This window comes from Biomphalaria glabrata, chromosome 9 (genome assembly GCF_947242115.1).
Source record: "Biomphalaria glabrata chromosome 9, xgBioGlab47.1, whole genome shotgun sequence".
In the NCBI taxonomy this organism is placed as follows: domain Eukaryota; kingdom Metazoa; phylum Mollusca; class Gastropoda; family Planorbidae; genus Biomphalaria; species Biomphalaria glabrata.
The window spans coordinates 36,482,766-36,503,445 of record NC_074719.1 but is presented as its reverse complement, the minus strand read 5'-3'; the positions used below and the strand labels follow the sequence as shown (position 1 = coordinate 36,503,445).

At 33.9% G+C, this 20,680-nt stretch overlaps 1 protein-coding gene across 3 annotated transcripts; it reads right to left on the bottom strand.

Moving 5' to 3' along the window:
- Nucleotides 1-5,398: 5,398 nt before the first annotated feature.
- On the bottom strand, nt 5,399-19,052 carry LOC106056340 (flavin-containing monooxygenase 5-like). Of its 3 annotated transcripts, none has more exons than XM_013213037.2 (9): nt 19,010-19,052; nt 15,199-15,499; nt 13,973-14,221; nt 13,137-13,256; nt 11,857-12,035; nt 10,396-10,609; nt 9,794-9,952; nt 7,313-7,478; nt 5,399-5,887 (listed from the first exon to the last, which is right to left on the bottom strand). In XM_013213037.2, exons 2-9 carry the CDS (start codon nt 15,457-15,459, stop codon nt 5,625-5,627), a joined length of 1,611 nt encoding a protein of 536 aa, XP_013068491.2. In that variant the 5' UTR covers nt 15,460-15,499; nt 19,010-19,052; the 3' UTR covers nt 5,399-5,624. The 3 variants fall into 3 exon arrangements, with proteins under 3 accessions (XP_013068491.2, XP_055897518.1, XP_013068490.2); XM_056041543.1 differs by lacking the exon at nt 19,010-19,052 and adding an exon at nt 17,320-17,631; XM_013213036.2 differs by lacking the exon at nt 19,010-19,052 and adding an exon at nt 18,853-18,982 and having other exon boundaries at nt 5,400-5,887.
- Between the last annotated feature and the right edge of the window lie 1,628 nt (nt 19,053-20,680).

Sequence of the window (20,680 nt, the reverse complement as noted above, 5' to 3'; positions counted from 1 at the left end):
TTAACTAGGCTGAATCAAGTTGACAAGATTTGTTTAAATTTGAAACCAACGCACTTTTATATGCTCACGCACACTTTGATACTCCATTGTTCTGTAGCCTACGCTAGTCACATCAAAATCTGAAGCTTACAAATAAATGCCTTAGACTCTAAACTAGCAGAATCTGGAGCTTAATGAGCGCGAACAAGTTGAAGAAGGATGACAAAGACAAAATCTAGCTCACTACTACGGGTTTGTGAAATTACTTTTCAAGTACGATCCAGTCCTTAGAGAAACTTCGAACTAAGCTTAGTTCCAGACCAAACACGCACATGCCTTCACAAATACAAAAACGAACCTATTCTTATATTGGGTGATAATGAACCAAACAAGGAGCGCCAGAGGAGAAGTCGTTAAGATGGTTATAGATTCATTAAAAAAAATACTATAGAAACAGAAATAAATACACATTAAGTCGAAAAAAAGTCATTTCGCGGTTTTATTTCGTTTTTATTTAGAAGGGTTAGGGGCATCACATACCCTAGCTGCGCCACTGACCCTACTTGGCTATCATCCATGGCATTGGTGTGTGGGCATCGCGCGAGCCCAGGTTGGAATGTTGCACGGTGATAAAGGTGTGGTAGATTTATGTTGAGTAGTTTACCAAACTTGAGCCTGACCTTGTAATTGTGTACCTACTCATCATTCGTGTTCTATCATCGATTCAGTCAAACTGTTGTGTTTAAACTCTTGTTGTTAACTGATATATGTTAACTAATTACCATTACTTGTTCTGTAGAATTAACTAACATATTAACTAATATACTGTCAGGGGTGCCCGGGAAGACGAGCCACGGCAAAATTACAACCCCGGAAGGGATTTAATGCTGAGCGTTGAGGTGGGGAACCCGGTGGAGTATGCCACCCCTAGATAAACCCGTTAAACCCCGGTGGAGTATGCCACCCCTAGATAAACCCGTTAAACCCCAGTGGAGTATGTCACCTCTAGATAAACCCATTAAACCCCGGTGGAGTATATCACCCCTAGATCAACCCGTTAAACCTACCTTGACAGAGGGAGCCATCCGTACAGCACATACAAGTGAAACTACAAATGAGTCAAGAGAACTCACAAGGAGAGTTGAATGTCCACTGAAGTGACATCTAATGGAGGAATGTCCACTAAAGTTACATCTGATGGAGAAATGTCCACTGAAGTTACATCTAATGTAAGAATGTCCACTTACATTATATCTGATGGAGAAATGTACAATGAAGTTACATCTAATAGAATAATGTCCACTAAAGTTACATATTAAGGAGAAAAGTCCTCTAAAGTTACATCTGATGAAAGAATGTCCATTAAAGTTACATCAAATGGAGGAATGTCCTCTAAAGTTACAGCTGATGGAGGAATGCCCATTAAAGTTACATCAAATGAAGGAATGTCCATTAAAAATACATCTGATGGAGGAATGTCCACTAAAGTTACATCAGATGGAGAAATGTCCATTTAAGTTACATCTGATGGAGGAATGTCCACTAAAGTTACATCTGATGGAGGAATGTCCACTAAAGTTACATCTAATGGAGGAATGTCCACTAAAGTTACATCTAATGGAAGAATGCCCACTAAAGTTACATCTGATGGAGGAATGTCCACTAAAGTTACATCTAATGTAAGAATGTCCACTAATGGATGTATAGCCCCTGAAGTTATATCTACTGAAGAAAAAAATGCACACCTAGTGAGAAAGTAAAAAACTTAAATGACATTCATTATAAGCAATAATTGGCACTATAGAACAGCAACAGAACACAGACAATATTCAAACAGAGGCTAGAAAAAAAATATTAAAATAAAAAAAAATGTCTTAAAATTCTATTTTATTACAAACAAACAAAAATGTTTGAATTTACACAAATTCTCAATAGTCACATTTTTTTTCACCAGACAAAAAATATTTTATACTTTTAAACCTTGAATAAAACCTTTATTAAAACCTAACTTTGTTAGAAAAAAAACAACACATTTTCCTCCATATTTATTTCTTGTTAAAATGTTTAGATTTTATATTTTGAAGTCCATTCATAATAAATAAGATTCAAGGAAATCTCTGACTATAATATATAAAATGTAACAAACAAATTTTGATTACAGAAATTTTTAAAAATATATTTCCTTCCAATAGCTGTGTCTCACAAAAGATAGCTGGCTTGTTGTCTGGTATGCATTCTGGACTGTTGTCTCAATTGTTCTAGGCTAGAACCCCCACCTGCCACCACCCCCTTGAATAAGATTTAGCCTAAGATGTAATAATCTTCCATTCTGAAGGAACATCTGAAACATGTAAAAATCAGAAAAACATATCTGGAAATAAGTTTTTTAAAATTATTCTCTTTTTTTTTGAAGACTTACAAATATTTGAAGCAAAGACAAGATCATGAGGAACTGTGGCCAATAACAAAGCATCATCCCATTGAAGAAGATATCCTTCAGAAGCACTTGAGATGGATAGGCCACACCCTTCAGAAGCACTTGAGATGGATAGGCCACACCCTTCAGAAGCACTTGAGATGGATAGGCCACACCCTTCAGAAGCACTTGAGATGGATAGGCCACACCCTTCAGAAGCACTTGAGATGGATAGGCCACACCCTTCAGAAGCACTTGAGATGGATAGGCCACACCCTTCAGAAGCACTTGAGATGGATAGGCCACACCCTTCAGAAGCCTGCATCCAACATTACAAGACAAGCCATCGCCTATAACCCCCAAGAAAAGACAACCCAGAAATAGATGGAAGCAAGATTTGGATGCAGATGCCAAACAATAGGGTAAGACAGGACAATTGGAGAGATTTGCCCAGAACCAGAACGCCTAGAGGAAATTGTTCGTGTCCTATGCACCAGACAGGACACAGACATAGATGAGATAAATTATGAGGTGAACAATTTAACTAACATCTACCATTCAAAAGAAACGTATAAATCTCCTACATAGGTTTATAACAAAAAAAAAACAAAAAAACTGTGTATCTGATATAAAGTATAATCAACAAATTATTTTCAATAATCAACAATCATTATTTTATAATGTCATACACAAAAATTGTAAAATTGCCCCCCAAAAATGTTAATAAAAAATGCTGCCAAAATCACAGGTTCACACATGAATAATTTTTTACAAAGAAAAATTTTTGAATAAAAGCTAGATAAAATAGATATATTGTTTCTTTTAAATTTAAGTTTTTATCTGAAAAATAAATATTTGCCATAAACAAAAAAAAAACAATGTTTGAAGTGAATAAAAAAAGAAATTTAAAATGAGCATATGAAATAAAGGTGTTTACATAAGTTTATGTCACATGCCAGTTTAGCAAGCAGATTAGCATTGAACCTTGTTTATAGTGAAGATTTTAACTTTAATCACACCAATTTTTAGAAAAAAACAACAACAACTAGTTCTGGAATGGCTAAAAACAGCTTAGGTAATGCATGTGACATCAAGATGCTTCTCAAGAATAATCAGGGAAACACTAAGCTTGGGAATACAAAAAAAAAAAAAAAAGCTAAGACAATGATAGAATCTTGTTTTTTCATTTAGATCATGTCACTAGTTAGGTTTAATAAAGATGTTTTATTTCAATTAAATGTTGTAATTTTGAAATATAACTATACTTTGAAATTAAGTGCTGTTGTTTAATATGTGAACTATTGTTCTGGGTTTTAATTATTACAGACAATCTGCTACTTCCTATTATCGCAACTTACAATGTACAACATTAAAGCATAATGCAACATCATAAACTGTTTCATATGGAGAATAAGAAAAGAAAAATTATAATAATAAAATCACATTTTATCATATAAATTTAAAATGCTGACAAAACCATTAAATTAGCAAGATTGCTGGTCAAGCCATCAAGTTAGTCGAGTTAGTATTATTTAACTTAACTCTTTCCAGACGATACCATCATTGATTTGACCTCATAAAATTAAATTATTGTTTGATTTTGTAAACTTTACTTTGTGTTCTACAAAAAGAATTCTAGACCAAATAAAACATTTTCTGATAACAAACAAGTTAGTTATTCAAGCTTAATCATAACAGGGAGAAAAAAAATCCTAATGAGAAAATGAAGAGTTCTATCTGAACGTGGAAAATAATTACGTAGCGAAAGAGTTAAATAATGTTGAAAATAGTGGAAGTATTAAATAAAAAAATTTAAAAATGTAGACATAAAAAAAAATATGCAAGTACAAATTTCTTCTTAAAAACACTAGTATCATAATGGACATGGTTTTAAGTATTTTATAGCACCACCTTAGGGGCTTCAGCCTACAGTGTATGTAACCAGGCATACAGTGTATGTAACCAGGCATAGAGTGTATGTAACCAAGCATACAATTTATGGATGTGTTTAAAAAAACTGTATCAAATTATGCAATGTTGAAAAGACGTTTGTTAAAAAAAAAATAATTTTTAGCCTAATTTTCCTCTGGACAAGTAAAAGCGGTTACCTCCCATATACTTATTCACATTTTTGTTATATTATTGATAAATATCAAATGTCACTAAACATCTTATTATACCTATTATGTACATATCTCATGAAGGGATTGCCTTAAGAAAGACAGTTAAAGCACAGTGTGTTACAGATGGATACTACTCTCTGTACACAATCTGAACATTACGGGAAGTGTGGGTCATTTCTTAATGTGAGTGGAGATGACTGCTTTGTCAAAAACATTATCTAATCCAAAGCCATCCAATACTTGTTTAACTAACTTTACCCAATTATTGACTTTAAAGACATATATAAATATTAAAATGTAGGAAGTACAGAAACGACTTACTAATAGAACTTTTTTAAATTGAATCCATTTACATACCAGTATTAGGGTAGGAGCATCTCTTAGTAACATTATATATATAAGTAACATCATATAAGTAAAAATATATAAATAAACCCTGTTGAACCAAATATTCTATATGACAGATAACGTAAGGAGTTCAGATAAAGAGGCATTGGCATTATCAAAACTGAAACATGGTTTCCAAAACTGTGAAGACTGCGTCTCTCATTTGTATTGGTAGATCAACAACAGTCTACAGTTTATTATAGGCAACTGCTTCAACAATTTGGTTATAATAAAATGACATGGAATGCCCTTTTAAAAAAAACAAAAAAACTAGTAAACATTCTGAATACACAAGACACTGTCTTTAAAGTCAATAACAGAAAAAAAAATTAAAAATAAATCTACAGTAATAAGAAAAAATGTGAAAATAAAAATTGTAAGTGAATAAACAAATGATTTAAACTTTTTCTCTGTACTGTAAACTATGTACTTGTAAGTTATCACAAATAGTATAAGAAAAAACTAGTAAACATTCTGAATACACAAGACACTGTCTTTAAAGTCAATAACAGAAAAAAAAATTAAAAATAAATCTACAGTAATAAGAAAAAATGTGAAAATAAAAATTGTAAGTGAATAAACAAATGATTTAAACTTTTTCTCTGTACTGTAAACTATGTACTTGTAAGTTATCACAAATAGTATAAGACATTGACTGAATCGTACATTCATTGCACATTATATTACAGTAAAATTACATAAAAAATTTAGCAATTTTTTTAGAATAATGAGAGTAGAAATCTCAGCAGGAAAAACACAGCAAGCACAATGGCCAAGTTGAATAAGTAGCTGTTTCTTAAGGTGCCTTTGCTGGATGGCAGTGGCCTGGTTTTGAGCGGGGCCAATGTCCTGTCCCACTGGTTCATAATGGCATTCCTGGCACCCTGCCATTTACCAGGTCCATAGAGTCTGTAGGTGTAGGGAGTGACTGTATCAAACATCACTTTGAAGGCAAGAACTGGGTCTTTTTTCAAAAGATCCCCTGAAAAGAAAGAAAAAATGTGATTTCATTATTATTTTTAAGTAATAAAACTATTTATACATATATATTTTTTATTTCAAAAAAATTAAACTATTTTAACTTATTTTTGATACAGGAGCATGGTGGCTGAGTGGTAAATCAGTTGGCTTCCAAATCGAGGAGTCTCGGGTTCAAATTTCTGAGAAGATTGTTTTGTGTTTATTTCAGGATTTTTAAGACATTCCATAGTCCACCTGACTTTAAAGGGTACCTGAAATTAGCGGGTGAAAGTAATGGTGGTTGGTCACTGTGCTGGCAATATGACACCCCATTAAACTTCAGCCATGGAAACAGATGACGTTTACATCATCTGCCCCCATAGATCACACAAGGTCTCAAAGAGTTATTCTACTACTACTTTACTACTTTAGATAGCTAAAAAGATTATAATTAACAAAAGAATAGTGTTGCGCATGATCCTGAGATAACAGTTATGACCAGGGCCGGTCTTAGGCCACTGCAACCTATGCTGCCCCAGTGGGCCTCACACTTTCATAGGCCCTGCGTGAATACTAGTTGCAAATTATTAAAATAAACCATTTTAACTTATTATTAAAGGGTTTCTGGAATTCTCCTGAAATTGTCAAATATATAAAAAAGTCATGAAAATCTAAAATTATTAAAATATTCTGAAAACTGATGCAAATCTCCTTAAAAACAGACAAAATTGTCATTTCTGGGTGTCATTCAATATTGAAAACGCAAATCCTACTAGCAATTAAAAAAAAATGGCATTGTCAGCTTTCATTTAAGAAAAATGTAATAATAAGGCAAATTTTAATGAAAACAAAAAGTTCAAATTCTTAAATTTACTTTAATAGTTACTTGCATACAAATATAGATCTAAATCTATATCGACCTCTAAAAAGAAAAGAAAAAAAAAAGCGATATTTTGGTTTCGCTAGTTGATAGTGAATCTAAAAGGCAGATCTGAATGTTTATCAGCTTTTTGTTGGAAAACTTCAACCTACTGTAGATGACTCCTTAAGTTAATTTGACAGTGATTTTGTACTTTGTAAAGTATGAGTAAAATGTAAAGACGAATTTATTTTCTAATTCAAAATCTTAATTTTCACTTATTATCCTTATCACAACCCATAATAGGCCCCGCGCAATTCTGTTTCACACAGGGCCCCGCAATCTGTAGGACCAACCCTGGTTATGACCCTTTGCAGCTGACCCCTTGAAATAAATAAAAATTACTGCTAGCTACTCTTTTCTAATATGAACCCACACCGAAATATTCTGAAAGGTAAATTCTGACAAGAAGCAAGCGCTGGGTGCGTTTTCAATTAATCCTGCGCAAAATAAATCTAGAGAAAACAACAAGGATGAACATATATGAAGAAGCTCTACTTCCATTGAAAACAAAGCAAAAAGGCTTACAGTTATCTACTTTACATCCGACCAGCTCAGCCAACTCATCCATGAAGGGGAGGTAATCTACTTGAATAGTGTGTCGCTGGGATTTCACATATCTTTTGGCCATGTTGGCTTCCTTCTCTCTTATATCCTCCCACATTCTTTGTTTAGGAGGCAAGAAACTTTCACCCTGATGACAAAAAAGAATATTTAAACATACAAAACGTGGATTGTGGGGCATACTTTAAATGGGTACTCAATCCTTTTTTTTTTTCATTGGTAAAAAAAAATAGCAAATAAAACTTTTTCATTTTATATCAACCATATACATCAGTGTTTCCCAAACTGTGTTCCGGGGAACCTAGTGTTCTGTGAGGCCTAAGTAGGGGTTCCCAGGGTTCATAGCCAAGTTCATGAATGATTTTCCAGGTATTTTCCAGGTTTTCAAGGTAGAGTTTTAGATTTTCAAGGTATGCATCGCACCATAGCAAGCAATATATATGTATGTATATATTTACATACATATGACATAATTATGTAAAAAGAACAATATATATATACATAAATATTAAATTTTAAAACCCACATTAAAATTTATGCTGATAAGTTGAAATCATACCTCCAAAAAAAAAGAGAAAAAAAAAAAAAAGAATTCATCTCTCGTGTTTCCTAAGCATTTAAATGCAACTTTTTAATACATTAGAAAACACACACAAGCTTGCACTACAGAAGAATAAATTTTTAAAAAATATGAGATGTAATTCAGCTAAAACTGTCGCAATCTGAAGTTGAAAATTTTCTTAAATTGACATAGATTTGTAAAAATAATATTTCATTCTTACTATAGCAGTTGACTTGCTTTCCATCTGTTTTAAGTAAATTACAACCAAAATAACTCTACAGGCTTTTCTACAGCTGTGTGCGAAATATTTTCGTTAAATTAAAAATCTACAGTAGATCTAGACTCTAATTTAAGTCACTAAATTCGCGGACTTTTCACAGCTGTGAGAGAATTATCTTCACTCTATATTCTATTGGATTAGCGTAAATTAAGTCTAGATCTAAGTCACTAAATTCGCGGACTTTTTTCGAATTATCTTCACTGAATCACCGTAAATCTAGTCCCTAAAATTCGCGGACTTTTCACGGCTGTGTGCGAATTATTTTCACTGAATCTACCGTAAATCTAGAGTCTAGATCTAAGTCACTAAATTCGCGGACTTTCCACGGCTGTCACTGCTTCTACAGTCTAGATCTAATTAAGTCACTAAATTGGCGGACTTTTCACGGCTGTGTGCGAATTATCTTCACTGAATCTATCGTAGATCTAGACTCTATAGATTCTAACTCAATGTCACTAAACTTCGCGGACTTTTAACGGCTGTAAGAGAATTATCTAAACTAGATTCTAGTGTTTTAGCGTAAATCTAGAATCTAGCGTATTTCTAGACCAATCTAGACATTAGATGTACCTGTATCTAGATCCTTAAATTAACTAAAATTCACGGAGTTTTCAGGTTAAGCGCGAATTATCTTCACTAGATCTAACTTAGATCGAAATCTAGATACTATTTCTAGCTAGATGAGAAGGATGGATCGTGAGAAGACTCAAAAGTAAAGTACCGGTAGCAATTATACTTAAACACTGAATCATAATCTCCAAATACAAAATCTAATAAAATACTCAGAAAGACACAAAGATAAGATGATATACAGACTTTCCACGCGAAGTCACTCTTACTGTTACAACAAGAAGATTTTCGGCGACGGAGGGCCCGGAGGGGTGTAGCCTTCACATTAGGCTGCTAATTGCTCTAGTTATAGACATGTCACTACAGACTAGATCTAGCGCGTCTTCAGTGGTAACAGTGAAAGGAAAATAGTGCTAAGTGAAATGCTTAGCTTGAGCCAAGGTCGTTTTCAATCACGAGGTCGCGCTTCACAAGTGTGTGAAAGGCGGTGTAGACGCGTCGTCACTGGTCAGCTCAATGTAACCGGGAAAAAAACGAAAATAAACACCAGGTATCGGGAGGGAAAAAACTCAAGGTCCAGTTTTAAAATTCAAGGTTTTTTCACCGTTTTTTACGAAATTCAAGGCTTTTTCAAGGCCTTGAATTTAATATGAAATTCAAGGTGTTTTCCAGGTTTTCAAGGTGGCTACGAACCCTGGGTTCCACTAACTACTGGAATAATAAACTAGTATACCACTGCATGAATTAATCTCTTTAAAAAATAAGCAAAGTGTGCAGGTGAATACTTAGAATGTGGGAAGTGTTCCATAAGAGAAAAAGTTTGGTAAACACTGCTAATGCTGTAACCCAATGTGGCAATCATGTAAGATTAATGGATGTTCTGAAATATCAGTATATTAAGCTAGGGCAATATATTAAATAAGGTCAAACTGTTGTACTTAAGCAAATGTCAAATTTTTTTATTTTTTTTTTGGGAGGGGGGAGGGGGAGAATTAACTTTCTAAAAAGAAGAATATCAAAGGTAAATGATCACCTTAATGACTCTAGTGGCTAGCCTGCACTGCATTTCAGCTATAGGCATGATAGCACCAAGTGGTTGGAAGCATCCAATAACTGCTAGAGTGTTTTTCTCTAAGTCTGGGGGGTACATGTACTTATAGAGCTGAACTCTGTTCTCTTTCACATCAATGATCTGAAAAAATTTTTTTTATTACAAATTATAAAATATTTAGTAATATTTGTGTTGATCTAGTAAAGTAAAGTAAAGTTCCCCTTTCAGACCTTGTGGTCTATAGGGCAGATGATGCAAAGGTCATCTGATTCTGTGGGTGTCATGTGGCCAGCACAACGACCAACTGCCTTTATTTTTCCCCAACTAATGTCAGGTACCCATGAGAGCTGGGTGGGCTCAAAGTAGCCCAAAAATACTGAAACTAAAAATCCCAGTCTTCACCAGGATTTGAACCCTGAACCCCGGTTCAGTAGCCAAGCGCTTTACCGCTCAGCCACTGCGCCTCCGTTGATCTAGTCATGCATTAAACAAATAGCCCCATATTTCCTGTAAAGAAATTCTCAGTGAAATGTTGAAGATCAAATTGTAGTGATACAATTTGTTTCCATGTATGCTTAACTTACTTCTTTATCTATGAAAGGAAATCCAAATACATATCCAGTTGCCAATAATACTATATCAATATTATCTTCAAATGTTCCATCCATAAACTCCACACCAGTGCTAGTGAAACGTTTCACATCAGTTTTAATCTTGACAGAGCCACAAATGATTCTGTTGGGCAGGTCATCATTGACCATAGGATGTTGCTGGAACACACCATGTTCAGGAGTCAGGCTAAGAAAATAATATCAAAGTGTTAGCAGTCAAACCAATACATTCTTAATCTAAAAGAGGAACCTTCAATAGGAAGCTTAAAATATTCATCTGTAAAACAAACTAACAGCCTAAAACTATAAAATAAATATACATTGTAAGTCTATAGCCAAATGTGTAAGCTAAAGATGGTGTTAGAGTCAATGAACCTACATTATATTAAATGGCGAAACTCTAATAACTGTAAGCTGCAAACCATAATTTTGTAACTGTAAACTTATAATTTATGGCCGAATGTGTAAGCTGAAGCTGCTGTCCATAATATATACTATATAAACTTCAGTCATAATGTTCAAGCTGTGGAATCATAACTCTCATTTATATATTAAGTGTGTAAGCTATGTAAAACTTAAAACCATATTCCGAACAAGACAGCTGGAGATTTTTGACAAATACCACAGGATACAGAAATGAGACCAAAAGAAATTCCACAGAGGATGAAAGGCATAGATGGTGAAAAGACAACCTAAAAAATCAACCACAGCCGGATGTGGCAAGATATGTAGGTCTCAGATGGGACTGCTTAGCCATGTGAAAAATGCACTCCTCATTAAACATTAAACAGGATGGCTGCCTGGTCGTGCGGTTTGCACGCTGGACTGTCGTTCAGATTTATCGATGGTCCAGGGTTCAAACCCTGCCCACTTCCATCCCCCGTCGTCCTGCAGGAGGTTTGGACTAGGAAGTAATTATCTTCAACTCTGAAGGAACATCCGAAACATGTAAAACATTGAACAAACAAACTTCAGTCTCGAAGGAAAGCTGTATTATTATTTTTTATTAACTCTTTCTCTCCGTAATTATTTGTCCATGTTTCGACGGGATTCTTCATTTTTGCTCATTACTATTTCACTAACCTGTTATGATTAAGCATGAATAGCTTTGTTGTTTGTTATTGAAAATGTTTTATTTGGAATAGAATTAAAAGGGAAAGCATGCTCTTCTTATATAACACAAAAATAAAATTTATAACATTAAACATGAATTTAATTTAATAAGGTCAAATCAACGATGGTATCGTCAATTAGGAAAGAAAGAGTTAAGTCAGCTATGAATATGTGTAAGACAATGAGTATGTGAGCTTGAAACCTTAAAGTGTGAAATAACAACTGTTATGTATAAAGATACGAGCCAATAGGCCTGCATTTGAGATGCACTCTTCTAAGCAGATATTATATTTCAGTGTATGTAAGAACAATATTCCATACCCATAGACATCATGGTCGATTTTGTCATTGACTTTTTTCTTGATCAACTTGTTAAACACACTCGGTAGTAGCCCAATTATACAGTTCATAGGTCGATTGAAGGTAACCATATCAAGGGGGTAACCTCTGTCACTGATCCTGTTAAGTATCCAAGTACCTCGTCGTGTGCTAAGGAATACCTGAGGAAGCAGAAGTAAATTTTAAACTTTTTTCTGCGCTAGGAACTAAATTTTCAAGATGATCATCACAAATTTTACTCGTGTCTATCCATTCCACCTCATCGCAATCAGAAACAAAGACTTCATTTCATCACTTTGTAATCAATCACTTCTGTCTTAGATTAGAATGTGAGCAGATGTCATGCAAGTTTTGTTTGTGTGATTTTAGAAAAGTACCTGATGCAAAATATGTGTTGTATTACTTACAGATTCGTGATTTAACCTTTATTTCAAACTTATGCAAAATTTATCATACCCTGCAGGATATGGAATATTTGATGAGCAGTAGAAACTTTGAAAAAAATTTATAAACTTATTCATTTTTTTTTCCAATACTGTACATATATATCGGGCAACCCTAAAAAATCTTGTGGTGTCTTTTTGATTAATAATTTTTTAATTAATAATTTTTTAAAGCCTGTAGGATAGCCTTCAGCGAAAGTCAAGGCACCACTATACCTGTTATTTCATTTGAATATATTTTTTGTTACATAAAAAATCTTTAAGTCAACTCCCCCTTGTAACAAATAGTTATCCCCCCCACCCAGTCATTACATAATATCCAATCCTTCCTTAACAATCAATTTCTTTAAATTCAATATTCCCAAGGATGCTATTAGCAATTAAGAGCTTGGGCATATATATTAATACAAATTAGGACCTAACTGTTCAAACCAGCAATTTCAAACATTAGACTCCATTTCCAATGCAGTAACAAAATATTTCATTTATATTTATCACCATTTTTACAAGTATTTTTCATGTGGGGCATGTTGGCTGAGTGGTTAAGAGATTGGCTTCCAAACAAAGGGGTTCAAATTCTGATGTGGACTGGGATTTTGAATTTTGGAATTTCAAAGATGCCCCTGAGACCCATATAACTTAAATAAGTTCTTGACTTCAATTGGGGAAGTAAAGAAAAGTGGTACTTGTGCTTGCAACATGAGACTTGCATTAGCTGTCAACCAGACAAAAGATAAGCTTTCCATCATATGCCCCCATAGATTGACAGGTTGTACCTTGACTTAAATATATATAATATATAATAGTTAATTGATATACCTGGGATGCAATCCTGCTCAGTTCTACTGCAGCATCCCCACCAGAGTTGCCTACCCCTATTATCAAAACTCTTTTGTCTTCAAAACCTTCTGGCTTTCTATAATCATGGGTGTGAATGACCTGGAGATAATAAAAACAAAGTTTACAGTAGGATTCCCCCCCAAAAAAATGTTTCAAAATTTTGACTTGTACTTTCACAAACATTTGCAATCTTCTTTCAACCAAACATAAGTAAAAAAGAAAGAACCAATAAAAGTATATCTAAAATAATTTGATACATACATTGTTCTCTAATATCTTATTTTACACCTAGCATTAAAAAAGCTGTTAAGTTCAACTCTAATGATATCTTTACATTTGTAATGATAAAGTTGAAAACTAAAATGAAATTTCTAAAATGCATTTAACAAGTTATGTCTGTGGTGTAGTTTGCAGTTCGAGTGCCAAACATACGAGTTACAGTTAAAGCTACTTTTATATATATATTAATCGACCACCATAGACAAAGGTTATGCTTGGCCTGGATGTGACAAAATTATGTAGGTAACAGCTGAGGCTGTGTAGCCACAAGTAATACTGCTTTCCTCATTTATCTTTGGACTCAAAGACAAGCCTTAGTTTTATATTATTACATCATATTAATAAGATGTGGAGATGGGAAGTCAAGTGATAATGAGCTAGGCTCACCAACCAAAGGTTCAGCTGTAATCCCGGTGACTTTGAACTATCAATGGATATCTGATATTCCATGAGGCAAGTTAAGACAGTTGCTTGCTTGTAGAGATGCCACAACAACTATTGATATATTCTAAAATAATATCTGAAAACATTCAAACCTTTCCTTGAAACTGGCTAAGTCCAGGAAATGTGGGCTCATATTTTTCAGCATGGTGACCAGTGCAGACAAGAACTCCATCAAATGTTTCTGTTGTGACCCCATCTGTTTCCTTGTCTCTATATTTGATCTCCCACTGACCAGTGATAGCAAACTTTTCTGACCTCTTCACATATAGCACCTCAATGTTGAATTTTATATGTTTGGCCAGCTTAAAATTATCAGCATACATTTTGAAGTATTCATATACCTGGTTAAGTTAAAACAGGTGGACTATTGAATGAATAGACATAAACATGTGAAAAAGAAATAAATTATACAAGCCACAAGAAAAACACTATTATTAACATGAACATTGACAATATACGAATATTATTATTACAAATCATTATTAGGGTTGTCTAAAAATAAAAATAAAAAAAAAATTTAACTGAAATTTAGAATAAACATATTTATATTATGGTAATTGCAAAAATTTTAATTTAATATTTGTATTACTGTAAAATAATAAAAAAAAGCCCCATGTTTTAAAAATTGATAGAAAAAAATTTTTGAATTGAAAAGAGACTAAGATTAAGAAATTCAGGTTTTCAACAAATATGTACTCTTAAGTTAATGAATATTTAAATGTAATGTCACTTAAACACTGCAACAGAAACCATTTAAAATTCAAAATGAGAAACTAACTAACTTTTTATGACTTAATTATTTAGAGCCTAAGAACTCCTCATGCTAACAAACAAAAAAATGGAACTATTCTCTGAGGCAGATCAAAAAATAAACTTTGTAACAGTTGAAGAAGACTATACAGATGTAGTTAGTTCAGTGGAGGGTTTAAGTATCTGGAGGCCCTTATATTTTTTTTTAAAGTTTTAATAAATTTCCCCTTATGAATGAAAATATATTTGAGTGGGGTAAGGCTCTTGGTAGATGCAACGTCATAAATTCTGAGCTGTACTTACATATTCCGAGCATGCTATAAGCATACACTTCTTAATCACGACATTTCTGCCAACCATAAAAATGCGAAACAAGAAAAGTAAAAAAAAAAACCTTTTAAAGTTTCTGACTCGTCAAAATTTTGATATATTTTAAACTCTTTTGTAGAAACCCTTTCTTCTGGATCCTCCAAGGCTGAAACCCCTCCTGCCCTTCCTTAGATCCGGCCCTGGGTTAGTTAGTTCAATGGTAAATTAATCTAGGCTCTAAGTAATTAATGCAGCTTACATGTGAATTGTGCATGAAAATGGGGAATTCAGCAGGTATGGGGAAATCACTGTATGCCATGATTTCTTTACTTGTGTTAATGACTGTTGACTTCATGACACAAGCTTGGCCATCCACTGGTTTGTCTGTATACCTCCACAGTCCCCCAATGTGCTCTGTTCTCTCAAAACACACTGGAACAAGTCCTTCATCCAGGCAGGCTTTGATAGCTACCAGGCCACTGGCTCCAGCTCCTATAACAGCAACTCGTTTTGGCTCCATCCCCTAGAAGACTGATCTGTGAAGCTGTGAAATATCAAAGCTGAAACGAAATTGAGCAACTAACAATAAATAAACTGAACGAGAATAGCCTAGAGCAGTGTTTCCCAAACTGTGTTTCGCAGAGCACAATGGACCATGAGGCCTGATTATGTGTTCCACTAACTACTGGAAATAAATGGAATAATTAACAAGTAGGCAACCATGTGCATTAATCTCTATAAAAAATAAGCGAAGTGTTCTGCTATATAGTCAGAATGTGTGAAGTGTCCACTAAGGAAAAAGTTTGGGAAACACTGCCCTAGATGACCGAAGTCATGCTCAGCTTTAAGATAAGGTTATATATAATGAAAGAAATGCAAATATAGTGTTCTTAAGAAACAGCTCCAACAGACGGCATGCATTAAACACAAGATTTCTATTCCAGCAGCAAGCTCATTGAAGCTGTATTAATAAATAACCTTTAGGTCTCCTTACCCTACATTATAAAAGATCTAATCCTATCATTGAATGAAAAATGATTTTTACAAGAGATCCAGACTAACTGCTGGCCTAGGTTTTAAAACCATATATATGATCTAGACCTTATGATAGATCATGATATAGTCATCTAGATCAGTGGTTCTCAAACTGTTCTCAGCGGACCCTTGGATGACCATATATAGGGTTTGAACAGAAAGATGAATACTGTGTGTACATCAACCTCAAATACTGTACCAACTACACGGTTAAATAGAGAATGTGCTGTCCGGATCTAGAACTACTGGCGCTCTCATTGAGACCTTTTTATTTGCCACGAGACTTTGGTGTTATTTACATAGTCCTGTTTTATGTTCCGCCTACAGCCAAGACGGAAGTTGCAGCTACACTATAAAATGCGTCATGAAAAAACCATGACGGTATTCTTGGTTTGACACGTGAATAAAAGATTGGTTCAAGTACTTCTAGAGATGGCAGGATTGATGAAAATATTTGACAATATAAAAAAAAACACCAAAAAGAGACACAAGAAAATGAGTCAGTGGTGAAGCTAGAGCTACAATGTTGCTCATATTTTAGAGAAGTAGAGAAAAATAAATTTTCTGACGAATGAAAAAAAAGATAAATTTCAAATATTCCATTAATTAATTTTAATAATAGATCCACAGGTTTCTAATAAAAGTATTTTTATTCAATTTCATTAAGCATTTGTATCTTTTCATTGACCATTGATGTGGCCCGGGGCATGATTGTCGGAAATTAAAATGGCCCAGAGGTCACACTAGTTTGGGCATCACTTTTCTATAGAATTAGAAGATCAAGATCTCTAGTTATTAAGTTATATAATTAAAAGTTAATAAAAGCGATAGATCTACACAGTGGTGTAGCTAGGGTATTTGATGCCCTGTGCGGCAGTTCCTCATGATGCCCTCCAAAAAAAAAAAAGTTTAAAACAGTGAAAAGTTTCTAATTTCGAAAAAAAGTATATTAATTATCTAAGAATTACTATTTCGCAAAAAATCGATTTTACAAAAAAAAAAGGTAATAGTGGATATCACGTGCTTTCTCGCGGGCAAACTATCGATACTTTAATCAAAATTAGTTTTTTTCCACTGTCTTGTTCAATAGATAAAATTGCAAAATTAGTGAGTCATAAATTCGTTATCGTTGATTGTAAGTATTTTTTCTCATCAAAGTAGGTTGAAAAAACTTCACTTGCTTGTAATCAAACTTACTGTGACTTACCAAAATAGTGAAAAACAATGTGAATCAAAAAAGCAATATTCGGGGACTGACATATATTTAAAAAAATACTCTAAATATAAGCTTAATAGATTCTTGTTTTGGAGGTTCTGAGACTTCTGGAGAAACTGCGAGAATTACCTGAAACTCCCAGACAAAATTCGTTTTTCTCTATTTCGCTGGGAGAACCATCTAAATTAATTTCCATGTGAGGATTCAATAATGGTGACTAAATATCATATTTATCAGCCATATCATGACGTTCTTATGGGGTTATTATTTCATGAACAATACGGTCCAAGGAAAGTATTTCCATCAGTAGCTCCTTCTTTGCGTTGATATAAATTCTATCTTCATCTTTTTTTCACCTGGCAATTTTTTCTTGTGGCCAATATGCCTTTGAGGCTCTGCATGACAATGTGCCATAAAATTTTGATCCAGATTTTAGGTGTACTGTGAAAAATAATCGAGAAATATTTGCTTTAAACTTTCTGTGTGATTTTTTTTATTCATTTTTTTTATTGTTGGGACATGTACGTCTTCGGTTTTTCTGGAATGGATCGTACTTGGATAGTAATTTTACTTCAGGATATTTCTTTGATTTTGTACTGCCAATTCTTCTTCAACTCGTTCGTGATGCCAACGGAGTGCCAGATTCTGCTTTAGGAGAAAATGCATGATGTCCAAGATTCTCTCCAGATAATCTCTGCACATTATCCCTTAGGCTTATTTAAATCTTGAACCTGCTGTCATTATTAGACAAACTTCAAGTTCCCTCCAAGCAAGTAATGTGTAGCTGAGAGGCTAAAACCGCTTGGTTACGGCTCCGCCACCTTACAAGGAGGCTTGAGTTTAAATCCCGACTCAAGCAGGGTTGTGTTTACTGAGCGGTTGAAAAATCTTCTCCGAGATACCCCCTCCCCCCACTGGTCCACAAAAGAGATTGGGCCATTACTAATTGGTAATTGAGAAAAACACCATTATACACTTGTCCATAACCAGTTGAACATGTAACACTTTAAAAAAGAAATATATAAAAGTGTATTTCCTTCAGCGATTTATATAAATCTGGTAACATTTGATTCAAGCTGGTCTACAGTCTACAGCTTACATTTATTTAATTTAAGAAATAATATTGGACTTAACAAATTACCAAAACAAACAAATGTTTTTCTTTTTATTTATGTAATTACAATGTGTAGTTTTAATGAGAGAGTTTTTCCTCAGTTTGTTGCCCCCCCCCCCACTTGATGCCCCATGTGGCCCGCACCACCAGCACATTGCTAGCTACTCCACTGGATCTACATTAAATTAATCTACAATCTAGTACTATTTATACTTAATTGACATAAATTATACTTTTTATAGTATTTAAAATTTAATATTAAATATATCTACTCTAGACTAATAGAAAAATGTAAAAATAATATAGATTTAATTTATTATATTTATTTAATAATATTAATAATAATCATAAAATAAAATTATAAATTAAAATCAATTTTAAATCATTATTGTCATTATTCATTTAAATCTTATAGATTAATATAGATCTATTATACTATTATTTAGACTTGGATTAGTTAGATGTAGACAAGTCACAATCAATCATTGTCACAATGTAGACTAAAACTTGAACTACCTAGACCTAGTCCTAAATATAGATCTACGTACAAATTTTAATTTTCAACAACAATGGAGAGAGAACTTATTATCTAGAATTTAGGCTAATACTGCTCAAGATCTAGAATATTCTAGAGTCAAGATCAGTAATATAGATCTAGACTCTAGTATCAAATTCAAAGATACAAAAAAAATATTTGTTATCAACCTTTGCCCTCCCTGAATCTAGGGGATACTACTTTAAAATTGAAAGAAACTTAAAAATAATATTAGAGTACTCTCCCTTGGAATCTATAAAATCTCACAGACCTATGTATATTTCTTATGTGGTCTGTAATCTAATACAGTGGTTCTCAAATTGTGATCCACGTATCTCCAGGGGTTCGCGAGATGACCGTAAGGGGTCCGCAGAAAGATGAAAATTGCATCCAATTCAATTAAGTTTTTCGCTTAAAGACAGTTTATCCAATTGTATACTTTAAATAATAACCAGCTTGCCCTTCTTTATTGCTTAATATGTCTATTAAAACCTACGTCATTTTTTACTCAGCTTGGCAAAACATCCATAATTGTTAACAGTCTTATGATAGAAATTTATTTTGCGCATGAAAATCAAATTTATTATTTTCATAAACTAATAAATGTCTTTATTTCAATTTGTCTACTTTTCAAGCCAATCAACGTTAGTCTTTCAATTTCTCTGCTTTATCACGCCATTCAAACATTTGATATTTTCCAACCGACGACCTTCAAACTTAATGACACACCAACAGCAGTCTGATTTTTAATGGTATTATTAACTTAAACAGCAGTAATTCGTGTTTGTTAATTGTTTTTTGCAGGTCCATCTAACAATTCTAACTGTTATAGATTATGGATAAATATTAAGAAGCGTAAGCAAACCTCTGAAGAAGATTAAGAATGTAGTGGAAATAGCGGCAATGAACTGAGGCATGATGTGGTAAGAGAGAAAATTAATTGGCTCTTAGATATTTACCATTCGGCTTTATACGGTACAAAGGCAACAGTGTTCAGTCACAATATGTTTGAATGTGTTATGGAGCAAAAGTTTGAAAGTTACTAAAGTGTCATCTTGTATCCAATCAAAAAGAATGAAAACACACATCGTTAGAATCAGCAGAAAATTATTACTAAGCCAACAACAGTGAATGAAAAAGGTCTTAATGTTTTCCTGTATTATGTCATTGCTAGTAGCACCCAGCCATACGGTTGCGGAGAGTTTGATTATATTAGTGGCTTTAGAAATATAGAATACGGGCAGACAGACTGCAACGGGGTTCTGCTAATATTTTATGGCTTGTAAATGGGTCCCTAAACGGAAAAAAGTTTGAGAACCTCTAATCTAATACAGTACTTGAGTTTGTAGATACCTTAATTTTTCTTTTGCACTAGCTTTCAGTACACTGTATACTCCCAGTGACGTAAAAAGGTACTCCTTGACCCTGATTGAAAATATGATAGCCGGCCCTTACCCCAAGATTGAGTACCAAAACAAATCTAGTCATCATGAATGACATGTCAGCCTTAATTTAAAAAAGACATTGATAGCGTAAGGCCTAGCTACTACCTTCTAGACTTATATGGTGTCATTGCACCCATTGCAGTTATAATTTCTGACACTTAATAGTGCCTTGACAATTAATTAATACTTTAACAACTTTTACGACTTCTAGAAATTTATATATATTGTTATAAACCTGGTGGTGGCACAGATGGGGGTAGTGGTACGTGTGTAGTCAACCGACGCAAATCGCCCCAGGCCAGCGCTAGACGAGCGGTCAACCGTGACGAGCTACGACGGTCAGCCGAGTCGAGTATCAACAGGACGGTTCGGGAAGGATCGCCGTCGTGAACAGAG

Excerpts from the sequence above, each read along its gene's own strand:
- LOC106056340 (XM_013213037.2), bottom strand. The coding sequence starts at position 15,459 with ATGGAGCCAAAACGAGTTGCTGTTATAGGAGCTGGAGCCAGTGGCCTG. Across the intron at positions 13,257-13,972 it reads TTAGCCAGTTTCAAGGAAAG|GTCATTCACACCCATGATTA; the intron begins GTTTGAATGTTT and ends TATTATCTCCAG. Across the intron at positions 12,036-13,136 it reads TGAGCAGGATTGCATCCCAG|GTATTCCTTAGCACACGACG; the intron begins GTATATCAATTA and ends CTGCTTCCTCAG.